The sequence below is a fragment of the Drosophila teissieri genome, chromosome 2R, assembly GCF_016746235.2.
Source record: "Drosophila teissieri strain GT53w chromosome 2R, Prin_Dtei_1.1, whole genome shotgun sequence".
NCBI lineage: Eukaryota > Metazoa > Arthropoda > Insecta > Diptera > Drosophilidae > Drosophila > Drosophila teissieri.
In genome coordinates, this window is record NC_053030.1 from 22,501,636 (window position 1) to 22,528,795 (window position 27,160).

The 27,160-nt window shown below is 50.2% G+C and overlaps 4 protein-coding genes across 10 annotated transcripts; 1 reads left to right on the top strand and 3 right to left on the bottom strand.

Moving 5' to 3' along the window:
* Positions 1–287: 287 nt before the first annotated feature.
* Positions 288–19,079, bottom strand: LOC122614862 (obscurin). Of its 6 annotated transcripts, XM_043789549.1 has the most exons (38): positions 18,688–19,079; positions 17,703–17,824; positions 17,486–17,617; positions 17,250–17,420; positions 17,026–17,191; positions 15,650–15,742; positions 13,406–15,503; positions 12,513–12,824; positions 12,295–12,451; positions 12,146–12,231; positions 11,950–12,085; positions 11,700–11,884; positions 11,078–11,638; positions 10,107–10,967; positions 9,946–10,051; positions 9,709–9,890; positions 9,471–9,545; positions 8,674–8,840; positions 8,494–8,608; positions 8,192–8,431; positions 7,769–8,137; positions 7,450–7,706; positions 7,181–7,392; positions 6,991–7,130; positions 6,739–6,931; positions 5,688–6,680; positions 5,327–5,628; positions 5,093–5,274; positions 4,862–5,031; positions 4,668–4,808; positions 4,427–4,612; positions 4,131–4,368; positions 3,486–4,067; positions 2,717–3,417; positions 2,523–2,655; positions 809–2,460; positions 628–733; positions 288–571 (listed from the first exon to the last, which is right to left on the bottom strand). In XM_043789549.1, exons 1-38 carry the CDS (start codon positions 18,694–18,696, stop codon positions 431–433), a joined length of 12,672 nt encoding a protein of 4,223 aa, XP_043645484.1. In that variant the 5' UTR covers positions 18,697–19,079; the 3' UTR covers positions 288–430. The 6 variants fall into 6 exon arrangements, with proteins under 6 accessions (XP_043645484.1, XP_043645488.1, XP_043645485.1 ...); XM_043789553.1 differs by lacking the exon at positions 9,471–9,545 and having other exon boundaries at positions 14,276–15,503; XM_043789550.1 differs by lacking the exon at positions 9,471–9,545.
* Positions 19,080–19,912: 833 nt separating this feature from the next.
* Positions 19,913–21,701, bottom strand: LOC122614740 (synaptic vesicle 2-related protein). The gene is made up of 8 exons (XM_043789388.1): positions 21,590–21,701; positions 21,279–21,535; positions 21,105–21,229; positions 20,981–21,044; positions 20,800–20,925; positions 20,662–20,733; positions 20,211–20,605; positions 19,913–20,156 (listed from the first exon to the last, which is right to left on the bottom strand). The coding sequence occupies exons 1-8, from the start codon at positions 21,699–21,701 to the stop codon at positions 19,913–19,915; spliced, it is 1,395 nt and encodes a 464-aa protein (XP_043645323.1).
* Positions 21,702–22,267: 566 nt separating this feature from the next.
* Positions 22,268–24,749, top strand: LOC122614613 (radial spoke head protein 4 homolog A). The gene is made up of 4 exons (XM_043789221.1): positions 22,268–22,670; positions 22,750–22,942; positions 22,998–23,916; positions 23,972–24,749. Exons 1-4 carry the CDS (start codon positions 22,363–22,365, stop codon positions 24,679–24,681), a joined length of 2,130 nt encoding a protein of 709 aa, XP_043645156.1. The 5' UTR covers positions 22,268–22,362; the 3' UTR covers positions 24,682–24,749.
* On the bottom strand, positions 24,746–27,010 carry LOC122614617. Of its 2 annotated transcripts, none has more exons than XM_043789228.1 (7): positions 26,675–27,010; positions 26,258–26,423; positions 25,883–26,199; positions 25,636–25,821; positions 25,447–25,578; positions 25,265–25,390; positions 24,746–25,223 (listed from the first exon to the last, which is right to left on the bottom strand). In XM_043789228.1, exons 1-7 carry the CDS (start codon positions 26,864–26,866, stop codon positions 25,209–25,211), a joined length of 1,134 nt encoding a protein of 377 aa, XP_043645163.1. In that variant the 5' UTR covers positions 26,867–27,010; the 3' UTR covers positions 24,746–25,208. The 2 variants fall into 2 exon arrangements, with proteins under 2 accessions (XP_043645163.1, XP_043645162.1); XM_043789227.1 differs by having other exon boundaries at positions 24,746–25,202; positions 26,675–27,009.
* Between the last annotated feature and the right edge of the window lie 150 nt (positions 27,011–27,160).

A 27,160-nucleotide genomic window follows, 5' to 3' on the forward strand; every position in this document is an offset into this window, starting at 1 on the left:
AACTATACTCTACAAAAAATTCAAAAAAATTCGGGAGCTTTGGATTTCGGCGCTTTCCAACACCGCAGAACGTTAACAGCGCGCGAGATATTTATCGCCATTGCAATTAAAAGTGTCTAATAATTTAAACGTTTTAAAGGTTGTGAATCATCAGAGATGTTCTCATGGACGCAAACAGAAAATGTTTATAACGCCCACCGGAAAAGTTATTTTTATAAATACCCGAATACGGTATGCTATATTTAGCCACCAAAGGCCATTACCATTTGATTGATTCCATGGAGCGGTTTTGAATTTGAATAATTTCGCTTTAATTAACCAGATAATATATTTATATATATAGAATTTGCATGTTGTACACTTATATATATTCCATATATACAAGAAATAAAAACAACATCTCCCTTAACACTACTTCGCAGCTAATTGACTAAAATGTTGTGAGCAGTTCCTCCTGGATGCTATTCGATCGAAGTAGTTGAGTTGGGGTAGGTCCGCCGGCGACCGTGTTCAGGACCTTGGACGACGTGGCCGAGGCGTTCTTGAGGTCGTGGTACTCGTCGCAGAACGTCTGGTGGAGGAATGGAGATAGGATTACGCCAAACATGGATTACTTGCACTCCTTACCTTGAGACGGCTGCCCAGAAAGATGGCACGTTCGCGCTTCCTGACCATGTAGTCCGACGACATGAGCCACCTGTGCTCCAAGCAATCCTCGGTGTATGGCCGTTTGCTGAATTTTCAAAAGAAAAGTGTTTATTTGTTGACCCGGGTCATGGAAATGAAGGTGACAGCTAGGTGTACTCACGTGGGATGGCGCTTGAAGAGGAGCATGATGAAGCGCGTGGCCTCGGGCGTGACCTCCTTGAAAAGATTCTCGAACCTGTAGCGGACGAAGGAGATGTTTTGCTTGGTCTCGTACTCGTCGGCTCCGCGGAATGGACTGCATCCGGACAGGAGCAAGTAAGTGAGCGCTCCCAGCGACCAGATGTCGCTCTGCGGGAATATGGGCTCGTCGTTGATCATCTCTGGTGGCTGGAAGTCTAGGGAGCCGCAGGGCGTGACCTTCATGCCCAGCTTGTTGACCTTCTTGGCTGATCCAAAGTCGACCAGTTTCACCTGAATGGAGCGCACAGAGGCCATGACCACGTTGTCCGGCTGGATGTTCAGGTGGCAGTAGCCACGCCAGTGCAAATACTGGAGGGCATCCAGCAGCTGGGTCACCACAGTGGCCACCATCTGCTCGGAGTACTCGTGCCGGCTGCTGAAGTAGGTCAACACGTCGGCGCCCTGGAGCTTCTCCATCACAAAGATGGCAATGGGCACATTCAGCGGCTTGTAGGCACTAAATAGAGCCGGGATCCGTTCGTGACGGAGCGTTTTGAAGTTATCAAACTCAGCCACCACATTGTCCTCGTTCTCGTCGGTCACCTCCAGGATCTTGGCCACCACCACGGTGTCGGTGGATTTCTGGATGCCCTTCACAATGGTGCTGAACTCGCCGCGGGCGATCTCCGAGATGAAGCTGTACTTGTCGCTGACGGAGGAGTCGGTCACCCAGTTAGGGGGTTCCCGCTCACAGTGGTAGTCGGTGTGGACGCGCTCCTCCTCGGGAACCACTTGATGCCCGTTCTCGGTGAGCTGCTGTAAATGCTTCATGGCCTTGGTGATGTGGATTTTGGGTGCATCTCCGCCCACCGTCGAGGCGCTCACCGGGATGCCCATCTCGCTCCAACCGATGCGGTTCTTGGAGGCCAAGCGGAACTGGTAGTTGGTATTGGGCTGCAAGTCGTGCAGCAAATAGAACTCGTGGTCAATGTTGTCCGCCACCGTGGTCCAGGCATCGCAGTTGCTCAACTTGTACTGCAGACTGTAGCAGAGAACTGTGGAGTGGCCGTCGTCGCGTGGCTGCTTCCAGCGGAGCAGGATCTCGGTGCCACTGTTGGCAGAAATCTCGGGCGAGTCGGGGGCATCGGGCAGGGTGGCCACCACAATGCGGCAACGGGCCACGGTTTGACCCACCTTGTTCCTGGCCACCACCTTGTAGACGCCGACGTCGAAGTGAAGGGCCGGCTCGAAGCGCAGGATGGAGCGACCGTCCTCGTCCACCGATATCTTGATCCTCTTGCTCTCGGTCAGCACCATGTCGTTCTTGAACCACTGCACACACGGCTTGGGATCTCCCACGGCGAAGCAGTGGATGTGGCTGGGCTGGTTCTCGGTTATGGCGATGGTTTGCGGCTTCTCCCGGAAGAAGGGCGGATAGCCCTCCCGCTGGGTCTCGATCATGGCGTCCGCCTCGGTGTACTCATCCAGCCGGGGTCCCAGCTCCGTACGCAGACGTCTGATGGAGTACGATTCGTTGGCCGCGTACATGCTGATGCGACTGCGGGTGCGTTCGTCGTCGATCTCCTCGTCCATGATGTCGGTGAAACGGCGTCGTTCGCGGATCACGGGCAGCTGCTCGGATACTTCCCCAATTAGACACATTCACACTCAGATATAATTCCCCCTTTACTCACCGACCAATCCACTGAATCGTTCAAAGCAAAGGACGGCGATCGGCGATGGGCCACCTTCATGTACTCTCGCAACCTTACCGGGAAGTTGACATCTCGCAGTTGCAGTAGATAGGTATCCGGTCCGTATTGGTAGCTGGAATCAAGCAGAGAGCAGTTTAGGAGATGATACACCTTCATTTTAAACCTATACTTACTGACTCTCCGATTGAATGAGTCCCAGTTCGTAGTCGGGATGCAAGTACTTGGAGACCACTTCCTCGCGCTTGGCCCTGATCCTAGGCTCCGGCAGGGGCTCCGGGGTGTTCTCCGGCGTGTAAACATGTCCCGGGGGATAGACCATCTTGGACGGATGCTGGAAGCAGCCGCTGAGGCGACGGCGGCGGAAGTAGTTCTTGCAGGAGGCGTTGGCATACCAGTCCCTGAAGTGGTCGTAGTAGTTGCGCAGCCGGTCGGTTCCGATCTGGTAGTCGTGGTCGTACACTTGGCGATCGAGCATGAAGAACCAGGGGTGCTTCAGAGCGGTCTTCACATCCATGCGTTCCTCGGGACTGTAGAGCAGCAAGCGGCTGATGAAGTCGCGGCCATCATCTGAAATGTGGGTCCAAATCTCGTCCTTGAAGTCCCAGCGACCCTCCCGTATCTTGGTCAGAGTCTCCCTGTCGTCAATGCCCAGGAATGGATTGTGACCGCCAAGGAGCACGTAGGTGATCAGGCCGACAGTCCACATGTCGTGGGAGAAATTGACTCCCTCCTTGTTCACAACCTCGGGCGAAACAAACTCGGGCATTCCGTAGTCCAGAGTGGACAGATTGTGCCTGTTGATCTTCCTCGACAGTCCGAAGTCAGACACCTTGATGATATCACCGCCGACCACGGAGATCAGCAGATCCTTGATCTGCAAAATTGCAAGAAAAGATCGAGGTAGTTGAACCTATGGCACTATCTCTGTGTAGAATCTCTTACCGTTAGACCCATGTGGCCCACTCCCAATTCGTGCATGTGCTCCAAGCCCCACAGAGTCTGCCTGATGTAGTGGGCGATGTCTCGCTCCGTGTAATAGTCGCGACGAAGGAGGTTGTCCCTGACCAGCTCCCCGCCGGCAGCCAGTTCCATGATCAGGGTCACACTGCGATCGGTGTCGTAGGCATCGTATGGACGGATCAGGTTCTTGTGGTTGAACGTGTTCATCATCTCCAGTTCGTTCAGCATGAATGGCCGCAGCTCGGGTCTTCCGTACATGATCTTGGCGGCGTAGTTGTCGCCGGAGGATCGCTCCACGGCGTGATATGTGATGCCCTGGGTTCCACGGCCCAGTTCATCTCCAATGTCGTACTTGTCCTGGTAGCGCAGCTGCTTGGAGCGCACGTAAGGATGTCTGCCGTAGGTCTTGTAGATGTACTGATCCTCATTCTCCTCGATGTGCACGGTGACCGACGTGCTAATGGATCCGGCAATGTTCCTGGCACTGATGGAGTACAAGCCGCCGTCCTTGATGATCGAGTCGTGGATCGAGAGCACGTAGATATCGGGGTCATATGAGCTAATCTGTAAATAGCATTTCAAGTTGAATTTGGCAGAAAGATGAAAGGTGTTTTCTCTTCGTTTTACCTTGATGCGGGAAGAGTCGGCAATCGGCTTCCAGTCCTTGAACCAATGCACCTCTGGCAGCGGAATGCCCACCAGCTTGGCCTCGATCCTGCCATTCTTGCGGGCCATGATGAAGGTCTCATCTGGGCGCTTGAGGAACCTGGGATGCTCGGCAATCTCCAGTCTGACGCGTTGCCTAGCCTCGCCATGTTCGTTTGTGGCCACAGCCTCGTACCAGCCAACATCACGATCCAGCATTCTGGGGGATTATGAGAATCAGAGGTTACTATACTCAAAGGTATCCCTTTCCAACCCACTTGTTAATAAAGAGCGTGGCCTGTCCGTTGCGAGTGTAGCTCTGGTCGAATCTGCCGCCCGATTCAATGATCATGTCATCAAAGTAGTAGGTCATCTTTGGCTTGGGATAGCCGTAGACGAACCACATCAGCTCGGTGTTGTGATCCTTGACGCCGTAGCTGATGTCTTGTTCGCGCAGCAGGAATCTAAGTGGAAGGAAGCTATAGGTGTCACAAAACATAGCTATACACCAATACTCACTGAGGAGCCTGTGCAAGGCCGTCATGTGGAGGCCTCTCGATGTCGAAGTCCTTGGGGAAGTAGGGCGAGGTTTCTGGCCTGAAGTCAGTGCCTGGAGGCAGATAGGTGTACGTCTTTGGTGGATCAGGCACCAGTTTTTGCCTGCAAGGAAGAACATTTAGTATGGGAAGGCAAAAAACATTCTGCTCTCTCACCTGTAGGTCTGGGTATATGGACTGGGGTCGCTCACACCAAACTTGTTCTCCACGCGCACCCTAAACCGATAGTCCCTGAATGGTTCCAGGTTACGGATATCACAGGCACAGCTGCGAACTCCCGTCCTCAGAGTACGCCAATCGCCCTCCGGCAGATCCATCATCTCGATCTGGAGTTTGTCGTTAAAGGATTAGCCTTGTTGGTGTGGGTTAGATGCGTCAGTAACTTACCTGGTAAGTGATGGGATAGCGCGGAGTCAGAGGCACCGAAGGATTCCACGTCAGGAGCAGACCGCGATCGGTCATCCGAGAAATAATTGGACCCTCCGACAACGGCGGAGGAGCACCAGACTTCTTGTACTTCTTGAAATCGGTGTACTGGTCCTCCAGGGGCTTCTGCTGACTATCCAGAGCTGCAATGGAAGGGTGTTAGTCATGGCTCACAGAGGATTTCTTAGGACCTACAGTCGTAGAACAGCTCGGCATGGCAGATATCGTCGCCGTACGGGTTGAAAATGCGGCAGGAGTAGCGGCCCACATCGTACTCGGTCACATTCTTGATGGTCAGCCTGAGGAGGCCGTTGGGCTCCACATCGATCAAAAACCGGTCCGAGGGGAAGAGCTTCTGGTCGTTCTTGAACCACTCTACCTCCGGTTCCGGGTATCCGGTGGCGCATGCCGTGAACTTGGCCACCATTCCCTCGTAGATGTCGCAATCGCCGATTTTCTTCAGGAACACTGGTGGTTCCGATCGGGAGTGCTTCTTACTGCAAAGTAGAGAGGGATAGTTTCCAAGGATACTTCACGGACACGAAGGATTACTTACATCTCATTGACGATGTCGAGGCGTCCTTGGGTGATGTCCTTGCCTTCCCTGTTGCTAGCGATGCACTTGTACACGCCCTGGTCGCCCTTCTCACAGTTGTTCACAATCAGCATGTGGTGGTCGCCGTCGTTCTTGATGCTGTACTTGTCCGACTTGGGGATGGGCTTGTCCTGGAAGTACCACTCCAGGTCCGGATAGGGGACTCCGGAAACAGTCACGGGGATCTTGGCGTTGTTGCCGAACACCTGCTGCTGGTCGGATATCTTCTGCGTGAAGACCGGCGGCTTGTAGACCTTCCTGACATTGGCGTTACAGGCGGAGGAGTCCTCGCCCAGCGGGTTGGCCAGAAGGCAGGTGTAGTTTCCTGAGTCGGCAGCTTCGGCCGGCTTGATGGTCAGTCCAATGTGCTTGCCGTCGCAGGTCATAAGGAGGCGCTCGTTGGGAGTCAGGGTTACGCCATCCTTTGACCAAATCACCTCGGGCATGGGGTTCGAAATAAACGGAGCGGAGAGCACCAGCTCCTGACCCTCATCCGCGTTCACATCCCGCAGAGCGGACACGAATTGGGGCGCCTCCTCTGTAGCCGTTTCGTCGGCCTTGGGAGCCACGTAGAGCTTCGCCTTGGAGGCGGTCGATCCCTCGGGATTCTGGGCAATCACCTCGTACAGTCCGGAGTCACCGGGCACCGTCTTCTCGATGATAAGGCTCGTACTGTTGTCCGGATTCTCCACAATGGCAATGTGGCTGGGATCGGGCTTGATTTCGTGGCCGTTGTGGAACCACTGAAGTTTCGGCTTCGGGTTTCCAACCACCTTGATGTCCATCTTCACGGGGAAGCCCTCAATGCTGGAGGCATCCTGCAGCTCGGCCACAAACACGGGCTTCGACTCCTTGGGCACAATCTCCACCTTGGACACGCCCTCGATCTCGCCGCCCTTGTTGGCAATCACGCACTTGTAGACTCCGGCGTCCAATGGCTGAGCAGCATCGATGCTGAAATGAGAATATCCGGGAATGAGTACCATTCTCAGTTCATATTACTTGTACTTACATCAGGCCAATCTGACCATTGGGACTGTTGATAAAGTTGATCTCCGGACTTGGGCGCAGCAGCATGCCGTCCTTGTACCACTTGACCTCCGGGGCTGGGAATCCAGTGACCTGGGCTTCCAGCTTCAGGGGCTCGCCGACGACAACGGTTTGGCTGGTGATGGGCTTGAGGAACTTGGGCTGCATCTCCTCAGCTAAAGGTTTCAGAAATGATTGTATGTCCCTTTTGAAGTGAACTTTCTTTGAATCTTACGTTTAACGGCCACCGCACACAGAGCCACCTTCTCGCCATGAGGATTGGATATAATCAGCTTGTATGCTCCCGAATCATTGGGCTGGCAGCTGTTGATCTCCAGCTTCACCAGGCCATCCGGATTGGTAGAAATCTTAATACTGAAGTAGAGGTTTAGCAGGATTCCGAATATGAATATGACACGAACTACCTTTCGCTAGGCTTGACTTCATCGCCGTCCTTGAGCCACTGGACAGTGGGCAGAGGGCTTCCATCCACGCAGCACTCCAGCACAAGAGGTTCGCCCTGCAGCACATCCAGAGCATTGTCCAGCTTCTTCACGAAGCTGGGTGCGAGGGCCAGCAGAGCCAGCTTGAAGGGCGCCTTGGTCACTCCGATTTCATTGGTGGCCACACAGGTGTACTGGTGGGTTCAATCCATTAGCTAACTGATTAGGTCAACAATCGAGTGAGGTCTTACCGCTCCCACATCGTTTTCCCTGAAGGATTTGATGTCCAGCACACTCTCGATTTGGTCGGAGGCCTTCTTGGTGTCCTCCTTGGCGTACAGCTTGTCCTTGCCGGGCTTGTTGATGGCTTCATAGTTGATGGGCTTGTCGTCCTTGAACCACTCAATTGTGGGCAGTGGAACACCGTGCACCAGAACCTTCGTGGAAACGGGCCTGTAGTCGTGGATGCTCTGGCTCTCGGGCTGCACTATGAAAGTGGGTTTCTCCACTGCGAAAAAATAGATTATGAATCAAGGGTGCTTGAAAATTCCACTCGTGGTAAGTTCATACCCAGTACTGCCAAGTTAAAGTCCACGGTGGCCCTTCCCTCGCTGTTGGTGGCTGTGATGGTGTACTTGCCGTCCTCGCTGGGTGAGACCGACTGGAACACCAGGCGGTACTTATCGGCATCCACGTCCGCGATGACCTCGCAGTTCTCATGGTTGCAGAGGTTCTCGTTGCCGCGAGTCCAGGAAACCTTTGGCTTCGGATTGGCCTGGACCAGAGCCTCGAAGCAAATGGTGTCGCCGGGCAGACACTTGGTGTCGTTCAGGCCAGAGATCTCCGGCTTGGCCAGCACGTCGATCCATCCGCTAGTGGCCAGCTCACCGTACTTGTTCTTCACCTTCAGTTCATAGCGTCCGGAATCCTTGATCTCAGCTGCAATTTGGTCAGTTCTATATATCTATTAAAAGACTCTAGTTCAGCTAATACCTTCCAATATGTTCAGGGAGCAGCTGTACTGAACCAATCCGTTCTCTGCGTCCTTCTTTTCCACCTTCAGCTTGAGGTTTTTGCTCTCCACGACGGGCTGACCATCCTTGAGCAGGACTATTTCAGGAGCGGGATCAGCTGTGAACACAACTGGTTCGCAGACCTTGTCGCCCTTGTTGACCTTTATGTCCTTCAGTCCAGGACCTTGGGTCAGAATGGGCTTGCGGTATTCAGCGATGCCTACGATACGAGGATGTGTTAGATTTCAACTGAAAAATAGGAATATAGGGAAGTCTTCTTACCTGACAGGGAAAGTTCTCCCTGATGCGACTTCTCGCCAACCTTGTTCTGCACAACCACCTTGTACTCGCCCGCGTCCACCAGATCCAGGGACTGCACCTCCAGCTTGTAGTGGTCCTACAGGGTTGCGATATTCAAAGTAAGTCGCTGTTTAAGAAGTGAAATGTGTGATAAGAACAAACCCCATCGACGGTGATAGCGGTGTGCTTGTCGGGCGTGATGGGCTTTCCATCGTGGTACCAAATCGCTTCCGGCTTGGGAATGCCCGTGGCAATGACCTCGTACTTGAGGGGCACACTTTCGTAGCTGTGCTGCTGGAAGACATCGACGTGGACGATTTCCGGAACGGCTATAAGACAAGACTAGTATCAATATCTGTGTGTATGCAGAGGTGTGTGCTATTAGCATTCTGTACAGGGTGCATAGATCATTCGTAGGATTAGTTTCGGCAGTGCAGCACTTACAACATCTTCAGGAATTGGTATCTTACAGGTCAGATAGGACTCCAAGCACCTATTGACCACCTAACCATCTTATCGTAGTGCATTTCAGATGTGAGATATCTTATCTAGTCAACTGTACAGGTTCAAAGTAGATTGAGAAACTTAAGGATCGGCTTTAGTTCCCCAATGGTCGTGCAGTTATTAAAATCAGTCCACTTAAATACTAATTTCATTCACAATGCTCACAAATTCGCGTTTCTTACATTTCGTTAAAGGCCGTCGTTGATTTATATTCTCTGTACACTTTGAGTTAGGTGGGTGTGTTAGGTGTGACATGAAATGCTTTTGATATGTACAATGGGCGTGCATATGAAATTATTGCGACATCTTCTTGGTTATTTGTCATTTCAGGGTTAATTCGTTTATATTTAGAATTATTTCGATTCGTTCTCATTCATGGCATTCCCCAAGTATTTGTATTTTTAGTGGTGCTTATAGTGATGCTTAATTGATGCATTGGAAATGGTTTGGTTTACCCCCTTCTTCAGGTTCTTCGGTGGTCGCAATCAAAGTTTTTGTCACGGTCTGTTCCAGAGACAAAGCCTCGCTAGCTGCATCAGAATTTCATATTGGAGACAGGAGATTAGGTTTAGTGACATATTCGGGGGTCAGGAATACATATGGGTATCACTCCTTGGCTACCTTGGGAATCACTCCCTTGTTCTTTTCCACCTTCTTAAAGAACCCCGTGCTTTCTTGCATAACTATACTTACTTAGGACGGCCACCTTGCACGTGGAGGTGGTCTCGCCAATAAAGTTGGTGGCCTTCATCTCATAGGTGCCCGCATCCTCGGTCCTGGCCAGATTCAAGGTGAGATAGTAGTTCTCAATGCGCTGGGTGTCCCGAGAGATTTTAATTCGCGCATCTTCATAAATTTCATGACCATCCTTGAACCTGAACAAAGCAGCAGATTAATTAGGGCTTGAATTGGGATTGCTCACTTGCTTACCATTTAATTTTGGCCTCCGGTTCACTGTAAACTTCCACTTCCAAAGTGAAGGACTTGCCCTCCTGGACCTCAACGTTCTTGAGTCCGCGCTTGACCTTGGGTTTGCCTGGAATTACAGTAGAGATTAGATATATGCGATATATGGGGTTCATACAACTCACAGTTGACGGTCACCACGCAGTTGTCCTCCAGCTTTCCATAGTCATTCATGATCTTGCAGGTGTAGTTGCCCTGCATGTTGGTGGCCACCTTGTTCATGATCAGCTTGAAGTCGTTGCCCTCCTCCACGTGACGGAAGTCGTTCCTCTTCTCGTCGATCTCGATGCCATCGATGTACCACTTGGCGTGCGGCCGAGGATAGGCATCCACACCCACCACGAGCTCCACATTGGAGTCGCCCTCGGCCACAGTAATGTTCTTCAGCTTGTGAGTGAATTCAGGAGCGCACTTGATGAGCAGCTGGGTGGAGCTGGTGGCCGATCCGTGCTCGTTGGTGGCCTTCACGGTGTACTTTCCAGCATCCACACGGGTGGCTCCGCTAATCTTCAGGGTGTAGGCATTGCCGTCGCTGCTAACCGTGTACTTCGCGTCGGTTATCTTGATCTCGGTCTCGTCGTGGTACCAAGTCAGCTTGGCCTCCGGATAGGCATCGATCCGCACCGTCATCTGGACGTTCTCCTTCTCCCCGTGGATGTACTCGCTCTCGAAGTTCTTCACAATCACGGGCTTCGACTTCACCGTGCAGCTCCAGTACTCTGAGGTCTGGCTAAGATCGTTGGTGGCCTTGATGGAGTAGTTGCCAGCTTGGGACAGCTTGATCTCCTTCACCTCGACAACGACCTTCTCCAGACTCTTGCCAATGGAACTCGAGGAGATCTTGACGTTGCTCTCGGCGGTCACGTCCTTGCCATTATTGGTCACCTGGACGGTGGGCTGTGGGAAGCCCTCCACTTCGATTTCCATCTTGATGGTCTCGCCGGCCGAGCAAGTGATGTCCGTGATCTTCTTGATTTTGGGAGGAGCTTAATGGGGGTTTAGGATTAGTATGCGGCATATAATTGATATGAGCTTAATAAATAATTCAAATTAAGCGATACCAACGGACTTTCACTTGGGATGTTTAAGTTATTACCTTTTACTACCAAGTTAATGGAGGACTCGTCCTGGCCCAGCTCATTGATGGCCTCAATGGTGTAAACTCCGGCGTCGACGGTGTCGACGTTCTTGATCACCAGCGACATGCTCTCCTCATCCTCGTACATGAACTTGTGCCTGTCGTCCACCTGGATGACCTCACCGTCGTGCTTCCACTGCACCGCCGGCTTGGGGAAGCCCTTGCACTGGAGCTCCAGGATGGCCGAGCCGCCGATGCTTGCGTTCGCCTCGCGGTGCTCGATCACCAGGGTGGGCTTCTCGGGCTCCCGGTTTAGGGTCTGGATGGCACCCTGAACCGAGAGCTCGGCACTGCACGAGATGTTGCCGGTGGACGTCTGGGCCACGCAGGTGTAGATGCCCGCATCCTCGGGCTTCACATGCTGGAAGACCAGGGCCAGAGAGTCCTCGTCCTCCCCGAAGAGCACCTTGAACCGCTCCTCGGGATCGAACTCCTCGCCGTTGCGCTTCCATTGGAAGACCGGCTTCTCTCCAGCTGGCAGAATTTGGCCGCTTAGTGCGCCAAATGGATTCTTGTCCTCTGTTGAAGTTACAAACTGGTAATAACATGATATTTATTGGACAATCCTAATGGGACTCACCCACTGTGGTGGCGACAGCCTCGCAGTTGGCTTCGCCGTGCTTGTTGGTGGCCTTGCAGGAGTAGGTTCCCGCGTCGGTCTTCTGCACGTCGGCAATCACCAGCTCATAGAAACCAAGATAGTCCTTGTCCCGTATAATTTGGATCCTGTCATTGGTTTCGAGTATCTCCTTTTCATCCTTGTAGCTGTCGAGGAATAAGAAAATCCATTTACCATATAGCTTGTATTTAGAAGTAGCTTTTAGACTCACAATTTAACCCTTGGCTTGGGATCTCCTATAATCTTGATCATGAAACGGAAGAGAGTGTTCTCGATCATCTCAGCATCCTTCAAGCTGACCAGGAAGGCTGGCTCCGTATTGGTTTTGGTTTCATCATGACCAGGGGCTGCACCGAAAATAGAATATTAATCTTATGGCTTCAAACCCTCCTTATATATACTCCTACCTTGACCAACCGCCAGTTGCGCCGACACAGTTGTCGTTTCGGATGCGGACTGGGCCCGAATGGTGTAGGTACCCGCATCGGTCTCGCTGGAAACAGTTTGAAAAGACATTAAAATGAATTAAATTGGATAAAACGATGGTGTTACCCACCTGCAGTTCTTGATGTCCAACCGGTAGGAGTTCATGGGAGCGGCAGTTTGGGTGATTCTGTCGGCCAAACGATCCTCCAGCGGCTTGTTGTCCTTCAGCCAAGTAACCAGTCCAGGCTGATCCTTGAATTGGATCTCAAAGTGGGCAGTCTCTCCAGCTAATCGGACAGTAGATCGCTTAAAACCTTATCCTCGAACAAACAAGTCAGACAAACTTACGTTCCACTTGCACGCTCTTCAACATCTTGACCACCACTGGCTTGTCGACGGAGCGCAGGGGTCGATCCTCTTGGAGACGGGACGATGACCGGATTCCGGCACGCGATTCTGCCACAGAGTAGGAGGCACGGCTCTCGGCTCGGCTTTCGGCGCGACTTGCAGCACGGCTCTCTGTGCGTCCAGTGGCCAGAAGAGAGGAACGGGCTTCGACCTTGTCGACGGAACTGCGATCCCGCCTGGAGCTTATGCCATACTGCGATCGCTCGACGGTGCTGTCATAGGAGGTTCCCCGGTCGTAGTCCCGAGATTTGGCTTTACGGATGGCCAGAGGCGGAAAGGTTTATTAGATGTGGGTCAAGGTGGAGCTGATCATTCAATTTTAGACTGAGGCGTTCCTGAAATCTCGAGAGTTCAGAGATTCCAGGAACCCCTATCGGAAACCAATTCTCATACTGAACAGGAACTAGCAAGGATGGGATAGATTTGGGATTCAATGTAGGATAAGAGGTAGACACATAAGGTGTTATTTGTAAAGAAAACAACGTGTGTAAACAATGAAGAGTAAAATGTGAAGAATAGTTTAAAACAAAGTTATTTACGAGTAACTCAACGGATTTATGTGCGGATGATAGACGTGAATCACATGAAGTAAACCGATGTGTAGGCTGAACTTGAAGACCACGGACTTGTCTTGCAAGAAGTCGCACGGAGTCACACTGAAAGATCAGTGGGGTTTCGGTTGATTGTGGAGTAAGTTACGACATCCCAGACATTGAGTTTAACTGGCTTTAGAGCACATTAGAGCACATTCAACACGGGCATCCGACGAGGGATTCCAAAAACCGATCAATACATAACTATTCCAGACCGATCGGTCGGTCGTGACAACTTACTTTCATAGCGACGTGTTGAAGCCCTCGAGTAGCCAGAATAATAATCATCCATACCACCGACGCTTTGGCCCCTGGCTTCGAAATCGGCACTTGGCTCTCTGAAATCGTCAGCAATAGACTCGGTATAGTCGCCTTCAAGCTCAAAGATATTAACGGGCTCCTCAACGATCTCGTAAATGGGTCGTTTCTTAACAGGCGGGGTGAAAATGTGCAGGAAGTCGCGGGCCTTGGCCTTCTGCACGGTGTCTTGGGCATAGTTGGTGGAGTCCTTCGACTTGAGCACCGTGCTCTTGATGCTGCGGATCTTCTGCTTGGCATTGCGAAGCGATGTGTCCGAGGAGGCCGCATCATAGATGCCCTCGAAGAAGTTCTGCGTCCGCTGCTCTAGACTCTCAGTATGGACTAGGACGCGCTTGATGGTGGGCGGCGGCGGAGGCGGCGGTGAGGGGGGGCGTGCCTTGACTATTAGTATCTCGATGGTGGTCTCGTAAGCGATTAGTGGAAGCGGTTGGAAGAAGCCGGGCATGCGCGTGAAGTTGGGCGGAATGGGCGGCGGCGGGGGACCAGACTGCTGCAGGTGCTGGTTGGCCCCGCTGCGATCGCCGGCGATGTTGGCTAGCCGGTTATTCCAGATGGTTAGTGAAGCGTGGTCGGTTATGTTGGCGGTGTACCCCTGCTGGCGGCCCTGCGATCCCCCCGGAGGAGCGGTGTCTCCATCGCGGAGGGACTCGCTGTAGCCAACAATGTCTTTCAGCTCGATGGGCTTGTGCTTGGTTACCACAGGGTTTTCGCATTCTACGGGTCGGTATACTTGGATCTTTGGAATCGAACATGGTGACGGTTCTCGCTCGAGATCTTCGGCTTGCTTACCGGCTAAGGAGCTCTCTTCTGTGACTAATATCTGCTCCCGGATCTCACTTGACTGGCCTGATTCGACTACAGTTGACCTGGTCTCGGTTACAGATTCGCGAATCTCTGTCGCCGCTAAAGCTTCGACTTCCTTGGAATGTGAAGCTAACGAGGACACTTCTTTTCGGACTTCCTTGACAGGAGAGGCAGCCTTGACAGGCTCGGGCTGCGAAGGAGTTGCCTCCTTAACAGGAGAAGCGACCGCTGGAGGCTGTGGTGGAGGAGCAACCTCCTTTACTGGAGAAGTAACCACTTGCGGCGCTGGTGGAGGAGTCACTACCTTTGCAGGAGTAACCGCCTTCGGTGGTGGTGTGGGAGACACTACCTTCACGGGAGTAACCTCCTTCACTTGAGCTTGTGGTGGAGGAGAAGGAGATACCACTTTGGCAGGAGCCTCTTTACGGACTTCCGAGGTTGTTTTGACCTGGGAGCTGGAGATCTCCACAGACTCGGTCTTGGAGGAGATGGACTTGGAAGACTGCTGCTTCTTGTACAGCTCAATGGCCTCCTGCTCTAGCTTCAGCAGCTCCTGCTGCTCGTGCTGAAGGCGCTCCTTGGTCTCCTTGCTCAGGAAGTAGTTCTCAGCCACGTCAGAGGGACGGACACTGAGATTCGGATCGTGGGCCTCGGCCCGTTGCGGAAGATGGAGGATTAGCTCGCTTTCGGAAGCGATTTGGGACGCGTCGACCTTGAGGTCATCGGCGGTGTGCTCTTGCAAGGTGACGTCCTGGTTGATGTGGCTAGAGATCTCGTTGAACCAGGTCAAGTGAGCCTCTGGGCCGTGGGGCTTAATGTCAATGGGTAGGAAGGAGTTGGGCTCCGGCGCCTTGAGACTCAAGTGGATCTGCTTCTCGTCGGCCTTGAGCTCGATGTTGCAGAGGGGCAGCTTCACGATGTTCTGCAGTATGAACACGGATCGATTCTCGGATATCTTGCGCACCTTGGTCACCAGAATGCGCGACTTGAAGAGGAAGCAGTAGCGATCGTGCGCCTTGCCCTCCTTGTCGACCACGTTGCACCAGGAATGGAGGAGCAGGCGGCCCAACTTGTAGATGTTACCACGACAGCCCTCGATGCTGGAAAGAAACCTATTGTCGTACGCTCTACTGGGCACACTAAGCATTAACTCTAAGGCCCTCTCCAAGTCTTTAACGTTCTCTTTCAAGCTTAGCGAGTACTTAATGAAGTCCTGCGAAAACAAATTATTATCAAGGTCTTTAGCAACTTGGCGATCAAGCGTGGCACGGGGATGAGCTTAACTAAGATCGGGGCGGAGCGCACTAACACTAAACAGGTGTAAGAAACGGGTGTATGGGTACGGATATGTCGGCAAACCTTGAACAGAAGCTGGTAGTCGTTTATTCTCTGGATGGGGAGCTTGAGGTGTTCTGCCAGAGATTTGTCGTCTCCGAGCTGTTTCGAAAGTTCCTGCAATGTAAGAACAGGTGCTTTAGTACTGGCTACAGATACCGATACATTTACAGATACAGATACTGCAAGGTCACTGGACTATCTGCCCAGTCCCATTCCCAATCGCAAAGTTCGAAATGAAATAACAACACTTTTGGTGGGTCGCGGACTTGGTGGTTTTCTGCATCCGCTTGCCCACCGCCTGGCGAGCATATACATTCTCGATCCCTCTCGCGTTTGGGGTTATTTTTGGAACGATGTTTAAAAATTTATCACTTGTTGCAAAAACGGATACGTGTGCGTGCGTCGGTGAATGATTGTCTATAGTCTATATGCATGTAGTACTGTGGTTTGGAAGACTATACGCGTGTGTGTATGTACACCATGTACGCATTCGAATACTCAAATGTTTGTTCACTTTTATTCACTCTGTGAATGAGCTGTGTACTCATGCCCATGTTCATATTCATATTCATGTTCATATTCACCAACCACGAATATTCACTGCTGAACCAATTTCGAAACGAGTGAGTAGAAGTGAACTCATTAAAGTCAATGTTACAATATTTTCGCCAGTATATATTTAAACACTTTTAGATCTGAGGTCGGAATATGTGGGCTGAGGAAAAATTGCTCGCATGCATATATTTATAAATGTATACGTATTGGCGTATCTTTTAATAAATATATATACTCTCGCACAGTAAAATTTCGGAAATGTTGCATAACGGGCGAAAAGTCACAAATATCCACGGATCGATTTGAAAATGCTCTTTCTCCAGCCACTCGATTGATCGGCTGCGGAGTCACTCCACATCAGGTGAATTCACGTGAATGGGCTTTCACAGCTCCCAGGATTTCACTAACTGAAGGGGTTTCTTTATCCGGAGATAGTAAATTAGGAGAGGAAGGGGGACTAGATGGAGATGGGTCCAGTTAGGGGCTAAACTTCAAGTACCTAGGGCGAAACGGTTACGTATGTGAATAATTAGCACGACACGACCGCGAACACTACTCGGAAGCAACTGAAAACTGCAAAAGCTTTGGCTTCGAAAGCGTCCGCCTTTAAAAATAAACCGATTCCGATTCTCGCACACAGCGCACGCATAATATTTGAAGACGATTCCACACTTGCTCAGCCCCGCAGTTTATTCGATTCTCAATTGCTGTTGATTTCTGCCCACAATTGCAGCAAACGGGGGAGAATTTGGCTGCGCGGACTAAATGGCACTGATTCATGTGGATACATTGGATACCTGGATACCCGGATACCTGGATACCTGGATACCTTAGATACTTACTTGAAAGTACTTCTTGGCATCGGGATTCGAGCCCAGGTAGTCCTGGGCCAAGGGCTCGTTCTGGCAGTACACCACATGCTTGTCGAAGTCCCGTTCCAGGCGCAGGAAGGTCTTGGCCACCATGTTCGGCTGGTTGCTGTAGCACTTCAGGCCCTCCTTCAGCACGCTGCAAACCCAAGTGTAACTTTTACTTCTGTCCACCTGATTACATCCAGGATGCTTACTTGTTGTGAAACTCGGCGATTTGCAGAAAGTTGCAGAATATGATGTCCTTGTTGTCCCGCACGGAGCGCGGCACCACCGGCTTGTCGATGCCCTTGATGTACTTCTCCACCACGTGGAGCAGGTCCCTGGAGAACTCCTCCTCGGTTTCCACCAGCTCCCTGAGAATGGTTCTATAACGGCCATTACAACTAGAATCTAACTGTCCAACTGGATGGAGTGAGTTGATAGCCCTTACAGTTTCCTAAACTCCGCATCGCCACTCTCCTTGCCATTCGAACTACTCATGGTGGGATTGAACTCAAGTATCTCAATGGGCACCCAGCCTTCCTTGGGGGAGTCCCCGCTGTCGAACATTCGCACAAAGCATCTGGAATACTCGCTCCCTTTAGTGCCATTCCTCATTCTGGGTACCATAGTAACATGGTACCACAGTACCATAGACTATCACTCACCTTGACTTCTCGGAAGCCTTCGAACTTATCAGTTCGACCAGATCCCCGCGAGAAACGCTGATCTCGTCCGAGGCCAGCGACTGGGCCTGGTAGTCCCGACTCACAAACACGATATCCGCCACCTGCAGGGTAAAACCGACATCTTATGTATGAACTTTCTTTTTAAAGCTGTTTTCCACAGGCACACACATTTCTTTCACCCATTGCGCTTATCTGGCACCAAAAGAGCACTATAGATCGCGAATAGATCGTTATTTTCAGTGACCGGAAGCTTAGGGGGTTTATGCAATCCGTCAAATAGGAGCTGTATATCGATTTGATCTTTCAACGCGTTCGACTTCGGTGTTTCACAAACAAAAGTGGCTGAGCAATATTTAGCCCGCTAGCTGAAAGTCTATTTTGCGTTGACATAGACACGCGGGCTCGGCTATTTATTTCGATGTCCAATTTTACTGAGTGCAAAGCTTGTGCAGCCGAATCAGCCGAATCAGCTGATCCCCCGATTTTCTCCCTCGAACTGGGTTCTTCACTTCGGGCCAATGATCCGAGACCACAGTGGAACCGGCCCTGATGGACTCTCGCCCACTTCGCAGCACTTTCGGAGCACTTTCCACTTTTCAAATTCAAGCAATATCTTTTCACCGAGTATAAGATACTATCAGGTCTTTCCGTTTTAAGGTCACTAGTATCATTTTATTATGGGGTGCACATTCCTTCACCTTTCTTCAAGCACTCAAACTGAAAAACAAAATTGCACTTTAATCCTCACTAACTGGTTAACCAGTTATGATCTTATGACACATCCATACTTCCAGGCTGGAAACATCCATTTACTAGGATCTATTCTCTAGCAGGACGACCACTGTAGCTTTCATCTCACACAATGTATGTACATCTGGTTGGCCAGAAGTATTAATAAGTACATTTGGCACATGTTCATAGACCGATTTATGGTGTATTTTCCGGACGGACACGCATAACTTACGGCATCCATTCCGGCTGATTTGATTATTTTGACTTCGAATCACTCGATTTACTCGACTTCGCACACTTGATTAACTCACGCACATTGGCACGAATTCGAAAATGTATTGCATAACTTATTACTGGGGCGATTTCGAATTTTCTATTTCCAATACACTATTTGCACTGGATTTGAGGCATCATGGGCAGGATTAGCCCAGTATCGAACACTACGAACACTAGTCTAGGCTACGGGGCACTCGAGTTCGTTTGTCATAACTGAAAAGTCGAGGAATTTTCCGCTTTTCCGCGGGCCAGTCCGATTCAAAAGTGGAATAGGTTTAAATTTAAACTGCGGTCGCGTGAAATATATTGGCTACTGCGTGCGGATACCAATGATTTTAACTGCATCCCGACAACTGTACGACTGATCGATATTCGCTGATCACAACAAAAGCTCCCCTCGAACATCGTTTCACAATTTAAAAATAATGCACATGCACCTCGGACTCGCCATCCGCATCCCCATCCCCATCTCCATCCCCTACCAATCCGCATCTGCATCTGCATTTGTATCTGCAAATGCATCTGCATCCGAATCTGCATCTGCATGTGCATAGCCATGTGCTTAGATGCCGAACACAGTGGACGGCCGAAAAGTTTGTGGCTGTCAGAGGAGTGCATATAGATTTCGGCACCCAGAGTGCGCCAGCATACATATTTAATTAAGTATTATAATATATACGCGGGCACGAAGTTATTTATACGTTATTGTGCCCATACGTTATTCGCTGTGTTTATGGTCTGAAATATTGGCTTGTTTAATTAATTTGCACTGCACTTCCTCCTGTCACCTGCAATGAAATCATAAATGGTGCCACAAGTGGGGGATGGCACTCATCAAAGAGGCAAATTGGCCTACAAAGTAGAGATTAGTCACCAACTAGAGCATCCCAAAGTGGTAGTTAGTAACACTTCCCTACTGAATATTAATGCCAATGCTAGACTAGAGCTTTCCACTGGGGAGCTTTGTTACTTGTTGGAAACATCTTAATTTAGTGCAACAATAGAATCTATTGTAAACTTAGCAGATTCCCAGCCCACGAAGCCTAAAACTAGGCAATCCGAATGAAATATGCACACAGCTTCTAGGGACTAATAGGTTTAATGGTAGTAATAAGTTAATAAGTTATAGTATCAGTGCAATCAGTGGTAGCCAACAGTTTCTCTGGGCAGAAAGAAGCAGGCTATGGAGGCCAGCAGGCCCACGATTGCGTATGTGGACATGGCTGAACCCTGGAGGAGTCCATCAGCACCTGCGCCACGAAGGGGGTCAGCATGGCGCCGAGTCTGGCCAGAACGGAACAGCCCGAAACTCCCACGGATCTCAGGGCGGCGGGGTATATTTCCGGAGTGTACACGTAAATGGCCTGGAAGATGCCGGATATCGTGCCTCGCGCAATGAAGAGGGTCACGGAAGTTGAAAAGCGACTAGAATTGCAAGGAAGTGATTATAGTTCTCAACAGAATGTGCACCACACCTACCTTTCCACCGACATCAGGACCAAGGTGCACAGAACCAGCACCAGATACTGCAGAACAATGGTTTTCTTCTTGCCAAACAGCTTGACCACCTTGATGGTCAGCAATATCCCGGGAAATTCAGACAGGGTGATCCAGAGCAGGTCCATGAAGTCGGCGGTCATGAAGGTCACGCACTCGTTGGGATGGCTCTCCTTGTTCCTGGCCACCAGCAGCTCGGTCGTAACCAGCACCAAGCCGTAGTAGCAGAAGGCCGAGGCCAGCCATAGGAACCACAGTAGGATGGTCGTCCTGTACAGGCTCGGGCTGAGCAGGGATCTGAAGCTCTCCGAGGAACTGGGCTCGTCGTCGGCCATCAGCCGACCCATCAGCATATGGCGCTTGTTGTTATGAGCAATCTGCAATCGCAGGTTCCTGAAGTTCGCATAATGTACTTCACAAGCGCATTGCTCACCTGCTCCAGAACCTTAATGGCCTTGTCATTGTGCCCGTTGTAGGAGTAATAGCGAGCGGATTCGCTGAGCCACTGCAGTTGATAAGAGATACATTTGATAGGAGCACGATTTGTTTCTTAAGCACGAGGTGTACCTACCGGTGAGAGGATGGTGAAAATCAGTAGGGGTGTAGCCGAAAGAGCCAGGAGACCACGCCATCCGTAGTAGGGGTAGACGACCAGGGCCAAGACCACTTCAAAGCAAGCTCCCAGGGCCCAGAAGCACTGAAACCAGTACAAATATGCCATAAAGGTTCCACACATAGGGGCACGTACTCACGTCCATCAATACGACGCACTTTCCCTTGTGTTTGGTGGGCAGAAACTCCGCGTACAAGGTAACTCTTTTGGGCGAAAGAAAGTTTTAGGTGGAGAGGCACTTCCTAGCCCATAAAACTACTCACGACTGTGGAACGCAGCCGATGGCGAAGCCCACGAGACCTCTGAGGGTCAAGAGCCAGGCATAACTGGGAGCCACGGAGCTCAGAATGCTGTACAGAACCAATAGAACTCCAAACAAAGTGAGGGCCTGAAAAGGGGGTATTAGCGTAGATTAGCTGAGCACCTGCCAGTCTTACCGACTTTCGGCCATATCTGTTGCTCAGCTGCGTCCAAAAACTGGAACTCAACATCATGCCCAAAAACACAACCGTAGTGACGGATGCTTGCTGGAATTTGGTGACATTCCACTCACAGAACAGAGCCGGACCCAAGATGCTCAGGATGGCCATTTCCATGGAGTCGGACATCCAGCAAAGGCCCACCAAGAGCGACAGCTTGACGTGAAACCATCCGAAACCGAAGGCATTGATCGCCTGCTGAACAGTGTAGGTATCTGTGAAAGGTGCGCTTGTTACCCGAAATGTGTGAAATTCCTCGGACCACTTACCATCCGGATTTATAGACACCGTCTTCAGCTCCAAGGTGGATGAGTGCACCTCCCGAGGGGCGCTGTTTCCGGGAGATGAATGGGCGGCTGGCTCGTTGCTCAGATAGTACATCTTGCGGTCTAGAATCACTTAGGAAAGTCACTGGGTCAATGAACTGTCACTTCTTGATTTAGATATAATACAACTATTTACAATATCATATTTATAAACTTTTTTTGTAGTACTTTATGAGATTATTGATTTTAATATGCACAAGCGTACCTTACCTTCTTCAACCGTAAAGAAAGTTGTTCTCGATTTTAAGACTGTGATTTATGTCTTCGAATGCAGACACACCAAGTTTTATCCATTTTATTCGAACAAATCCGATTAGGCGAACTTGAATTTAGTTGTGATTAGGGAAACACAAGAATGTAGTACCACAACAAAAACTTTCTCAAGCACTTTCTTTTCGCCAGCAAGCAACTGAGAATCAGAAGCAATGTAAACAACGCGCATACAACACCACCGATTCTCCCAAACTGGTTATAAGGTAACGACTGAAGACTGTCTTCCAAACTCTTGGATCGATAACGATAGAAGGCGCGCAGCTCGAAGTATTCAAAACCTAACTACAGATTTGAATTATTATATTATAAGATTATTAGAAAGCACTCTCTAAAATAACTTAATAGGCTGCTTGTCAAAGCATACCTACAACTATTGGGTTTCCCCAAGCCAAACAACACATGTTTCTAAAGATTATTGATCAGAGTTCCACTATCTCATCGCGATGGACCTGGATTCCTGCCAAAATTTCTCATTAGACTCCACGAGCAGTTCGCACTTTGCTCCTCCGCCAGTTTGCGTTCCCCGGAGGAAGAAGCCGGAGAAGCCCGCAGCTGAGGAGGCATCTCCCGAATGCTCCAACGTGGTCACATCGTCGTCCTCGTCCTCGACAACCACCATATCCATAGGCGCCTTTGATTCGCAGTGCAACCTCCACAATGCCCGCAATCCCGAGGCCCCGAATATTGGCTATGAGTTGAACGTGGCCAAGTCCATTTTGCAGAAGTATAGCACTCTCAGTGGGGACAACCTGTGAGTATCCTTCATAAAGAAGAGGATCTTATAAGATATCGTCATACACCTTTTCCAATGTCGGCTTTCATCCGCACAGGTTTGATCACCTTAGTGATATCATAAAGCGCGTGATTGACGAACGTCCTCCGAATGTAATAGACTTCTTCGAGGAGTTCAGCCGAAATGTTCGCGAACAGAAGTTCCACCTGCCAGAACGCTTCCCTCCCAGCGGAGTGTTCGATGAGGTTCGTTCCTTCCGGGTGGCCAAGAAAATTCTCCAATCCATGAAGGTTAGTTACTTGATAAATTCATAAGCATCCACGCCATGTAACCCAACTCACATAGCTGCCCTACATCGTTGAAGGAGAGGATATGATGGGCGAGGACATGTCCGTTGAGGATTTGAGGACGAACGAGGAGATGCGCATTGTCATCGACGACTCCATGCGATATTTCGTCACCTTCAACGAACGAGTGCAGCAGCTGCAGTTCTACTGGGCACAGTGCGGCTTCAGCATCAGCAACGACGACATCTTCCAGCTGGCCAGCGCCATGAACCGGCTGCAGACCCATCCCTCGATCATGCAGTGCAGATTCTGGGGCTGCATCAACGGGCTGAAGGCCTCCTACTACATAGTGGAGGCTTCGCTGACCCGCGAGGAGATCGCTTCGCGCCTGGTCATGATGGAGGACGAGATGCGCGAGAAGCAGATTCCGCTCCAGATGCGCAAGGACAGGGAGGACAAGCCTCCGCCGCCGCACATTGGACCGGAGCTCACGCCGGGCATCTATGGCTGGGAGGAATTTCCGCCAGAGGAGCTGGAGAAGATGAGGCCCCAGGCTGCGCCCGTTCCCCTGGTGGAGGAGATGGAGTTCTACGACATTCCACCGGAGTTCATTGGCAAGGGGTGCAATAGGTACTCCTATTTCGTTGTGAATTCGCTCTTCGACGACTGGATCGAGCTCCCCATAGTGACTCCGCGCCAGATTGTCGTGTCACGGCAGATCAAGAAGTTCCTAACTGGCGATCTGGAGGCCGATGTCATCTCCTACCCCTGCTTTCCTGGAAAGGAGAAGCATTACCTACGGGCCCTGATTGGTCGCATCACCGCGGGTACTTACATCGCTCCTATGGGCTACTACAGGCGGATGACGAAGAAGGAGAAGCGGATGTTCGATGGCGAAGAAGAGGACGAGGGTGAGGAGGAGGAGGAGGAAGAAGAGGAGGAGGAGTTCAACGAAGGCGAGGAGGAGCAAATAGAAGGTGGGCATACGACTTATTCACTATTCGCATAGCAATACTTTGCCATATCTTGCAGATAACGACGTCATGCTCCTGAAAAACGAGAAGTACGAGGTAGAACCGCTGGGATCGCTGGCCACTCCCGTGGCCTGGGTTCATGTCCGGTCGAATATTCTCAACCAACAAGGCCGTGTTGTCTGGTACGACGAGGAGAAGGCCCGCAAGGAGCGGGAAAAGGCATTGGCCCTGTACCTGAAAATGCAAATGCTGGGCGAGATGGAAGAGGAGGTGGAGGAGGAGGAGGAAGAGGAGGAAGGCGAGGAGGAGGGCGAGGAAGAGGGCATGATCGAGGGCTTTAATCAACCCGAATTGGGTCCCAGTATCCTCTCCTCCTGTGCCAATGACATGAATCCCGAGATTCCCGTTTCCTGGCTCGTCCGCATGACCAGCAAGTATACAAATCAGAAGGAGCGAATGCTCGTGATGCAGTCGAACATCTGGCCAGGCGCCTACACGTTCATCTTTGAGAAGACCTGCGAGTCGATATACTTGGGCTGGGGCCACAAGTACTACGCCCGCAACATTCCCTTCAAGCACTTGCCGACGGTGCAGGAGGAGTTCCCCCACAACGCGGAGGACTTCATCGAGGCCAATGATCCGACTGTCGAGGATGAGGAAGCGTACAAGGCATGGCTCCTCAGGAAGCAGCAGAAGGCCGAGTATGTGGCTGAAGATATCGAGGATTACGATGATGACGAGTTCGCCGATCAGTATGACGATGACTGAATTAAATTAAATTGATTGTTTATGTGTTCCCTTTCAATTTCTGCAATAAAATGTATTAGCTGCGTTTACGTTGTGAGCTTTAGTTTGATTTATTACTTGCAAATAAAATACATATCGTGTATCTAAAGTGAATAAAGTTGGACTTACACTTACTTCGCTCCCTTATGTACATTTACTCATTCTAAACGGACATTAAAAGTAAACTTAACTGCTTAACTGAAATCACACGTGCACATCGTCATCCTATAAATTGTCATTAAGTTAAATAGCTCTTCGAACCATATGTACATTGCAGTTTTCGTGTGTAATAAATGTAAATGTAATTTAGTTATCGTTGGCTGTAACTCCGACACATGGAACCCATGAGGTCTTAATGGCTAAATACGGAATCGAACAAATTTGGTAATACAACGGGCATCACTAGGCAATGCAGCAGCTTACAGCTTCAGGGGTTCCTGGAGCTTCACTGTGGCATTTGCAGACGGCTTTATGACTTCCTGCTTGGCGGCAATCGCTTCGGGCTGTAATCAAACATTGAAACTCTATAGAAGATAAGCAATCATACTTATATTATAATATATACCTTGGGAACTACGGTGCCGTCTTCGCCGCTGGGAGCTTTAATACTACCCATGCTCTGAATGCAAAAGTTCTTCAGCTGATCCACGGAAGCAGCCAGCATGTTATTCTTGCTGTTTGCCAGCGTTATCTGGAGTTAATCAAGTTTAGTATACCTCAACCAATAATCACGTTCGCCGGACCTACCTCTTTTTCAATTTTCTCTAAAGACTCATCGAAACTGGTTACTTTCTGCTTGTATTCCGGCCAGCTGTTACTTATTGTGGCCACATGGGACGTAATGTTTTCAGATCGATCCAGCAGGTCGTCTATTTTCGTCTGCAATAAATAACGCAAATTAGAGCTGATAACGCCACAGACTGTGGACGAGATTACCTTGTGCAGAGATATTTCCTCGCTGAGGATTTTCGTTGTTTGACTTAGGGTATTGTTCACATTCTTTAGATCGTTGGCCAGTAGTTTAAATGAATTGAAAGTGGTTTTGTTCAGCGCAGCAATATCATCCGTTATGTTTGCCGGCAAAGCGTTGGACTGAAGCGTCGGTAGTTGCGAGAGATTGAGCTGCAAAGGTATCACGTTTGTTACTGGGTTGATACTGAAGGTAACAGATTTAAGGACTTACCTTTAAGGCTTCTGTGTCGGCCTGCAGTGTTTTCTGCATCTCGGTGTACTTATTGTAGTGCTCCTTGATGGCCTCAATGTCGGTGGCCACAGCTTCTATCTTGGCCCCGAAGTCAGCCACCAACTTCTCGTCCTTTCCGTGGTTTCTCTGGGCTGCCACGGCCGCCTCCAGATTGCTGAAGTTGTTACGCAGGCTCTCCATGGACTTCTGCAGCTCATTTATTTCCGAAATGACGGCTGTTTGGTTCTTCAGCAGGTAGGACGAAGTCTCGTGCCATCTTTGGAGGGTGTCCGGGAAGTTCTTGCTCATGGCAGACACTGAAAGATTACATAATTGAGGACGCACCGTACGCAGCAGGCTGTCTATATAGCATACCCTCTTCGATCTTCTGGCGATAGTCGGTGAGTTGCTGGCGCAGATCGAAGTAGAGCCAGTACAAAATGCCCACAATCAGAATGCCCATAATGCCGAATAAAAGCGGACCGCACATGCGGAAATATGCAATTTTCCGATGGCTGCGGCGACTACCAGCGACATTTGTCTGAAAAGAACGCAATATTATTGGGTTGCTACATATTTCGCTCTTTGTATGGTGGGAGGCACATATGTATAAGCATGTATGTACGTAGAAATTCCCAATGAATGTGTATCTTTGGATACGCGTTAGCTGGGAAAGTTCAATTGGGCAGGTTCAGATACATAGATACAAATACAGCTAACCTTGTACTTGATCGAGTATGTAAGTGGCTGTGGATGTAAGCAGCACGTATCGTAATCGTAAAAATACCTTACCCATGCGTAATCCTCAGGGTCGTCGGTCGAGACGGAGAGCAGCTTGTCCTGGGAGTTGGTGGCTCCGGGGACTCTCCGGTTGGCTCTCTTGCCCGAGGACGACTGGGAGGCTATCAGGGCGTCCAGCTCCCGACGCTTCTTCATTTTCTTTCCGGCCCGCAGGGGCACTTCAATGCGATGGTGGCAGTCCATGGGGTCGTCTTCTAGAAACTCTGGTCTCCAGTGGAATTCTTGCAATTGGACGCAGGCCCAAGCTATTACATTTTCTCAGCGTAGTCCAGTGGCTTTTGTAATTCTGGAGCAACCATAACATGTACTTATACTGATAAAAAAGATACTTCTGCGCATGATTTAAGATTACGGTGATTATGATTAATCGCTGGTTATCGATAGGCAGATTCAAATTATTTTGGAAATAAAACTGAATGCCTATGCTATTTATCCACTTAAAATGCGCTGTTTTTTTACTACATTTACCTCTGAACA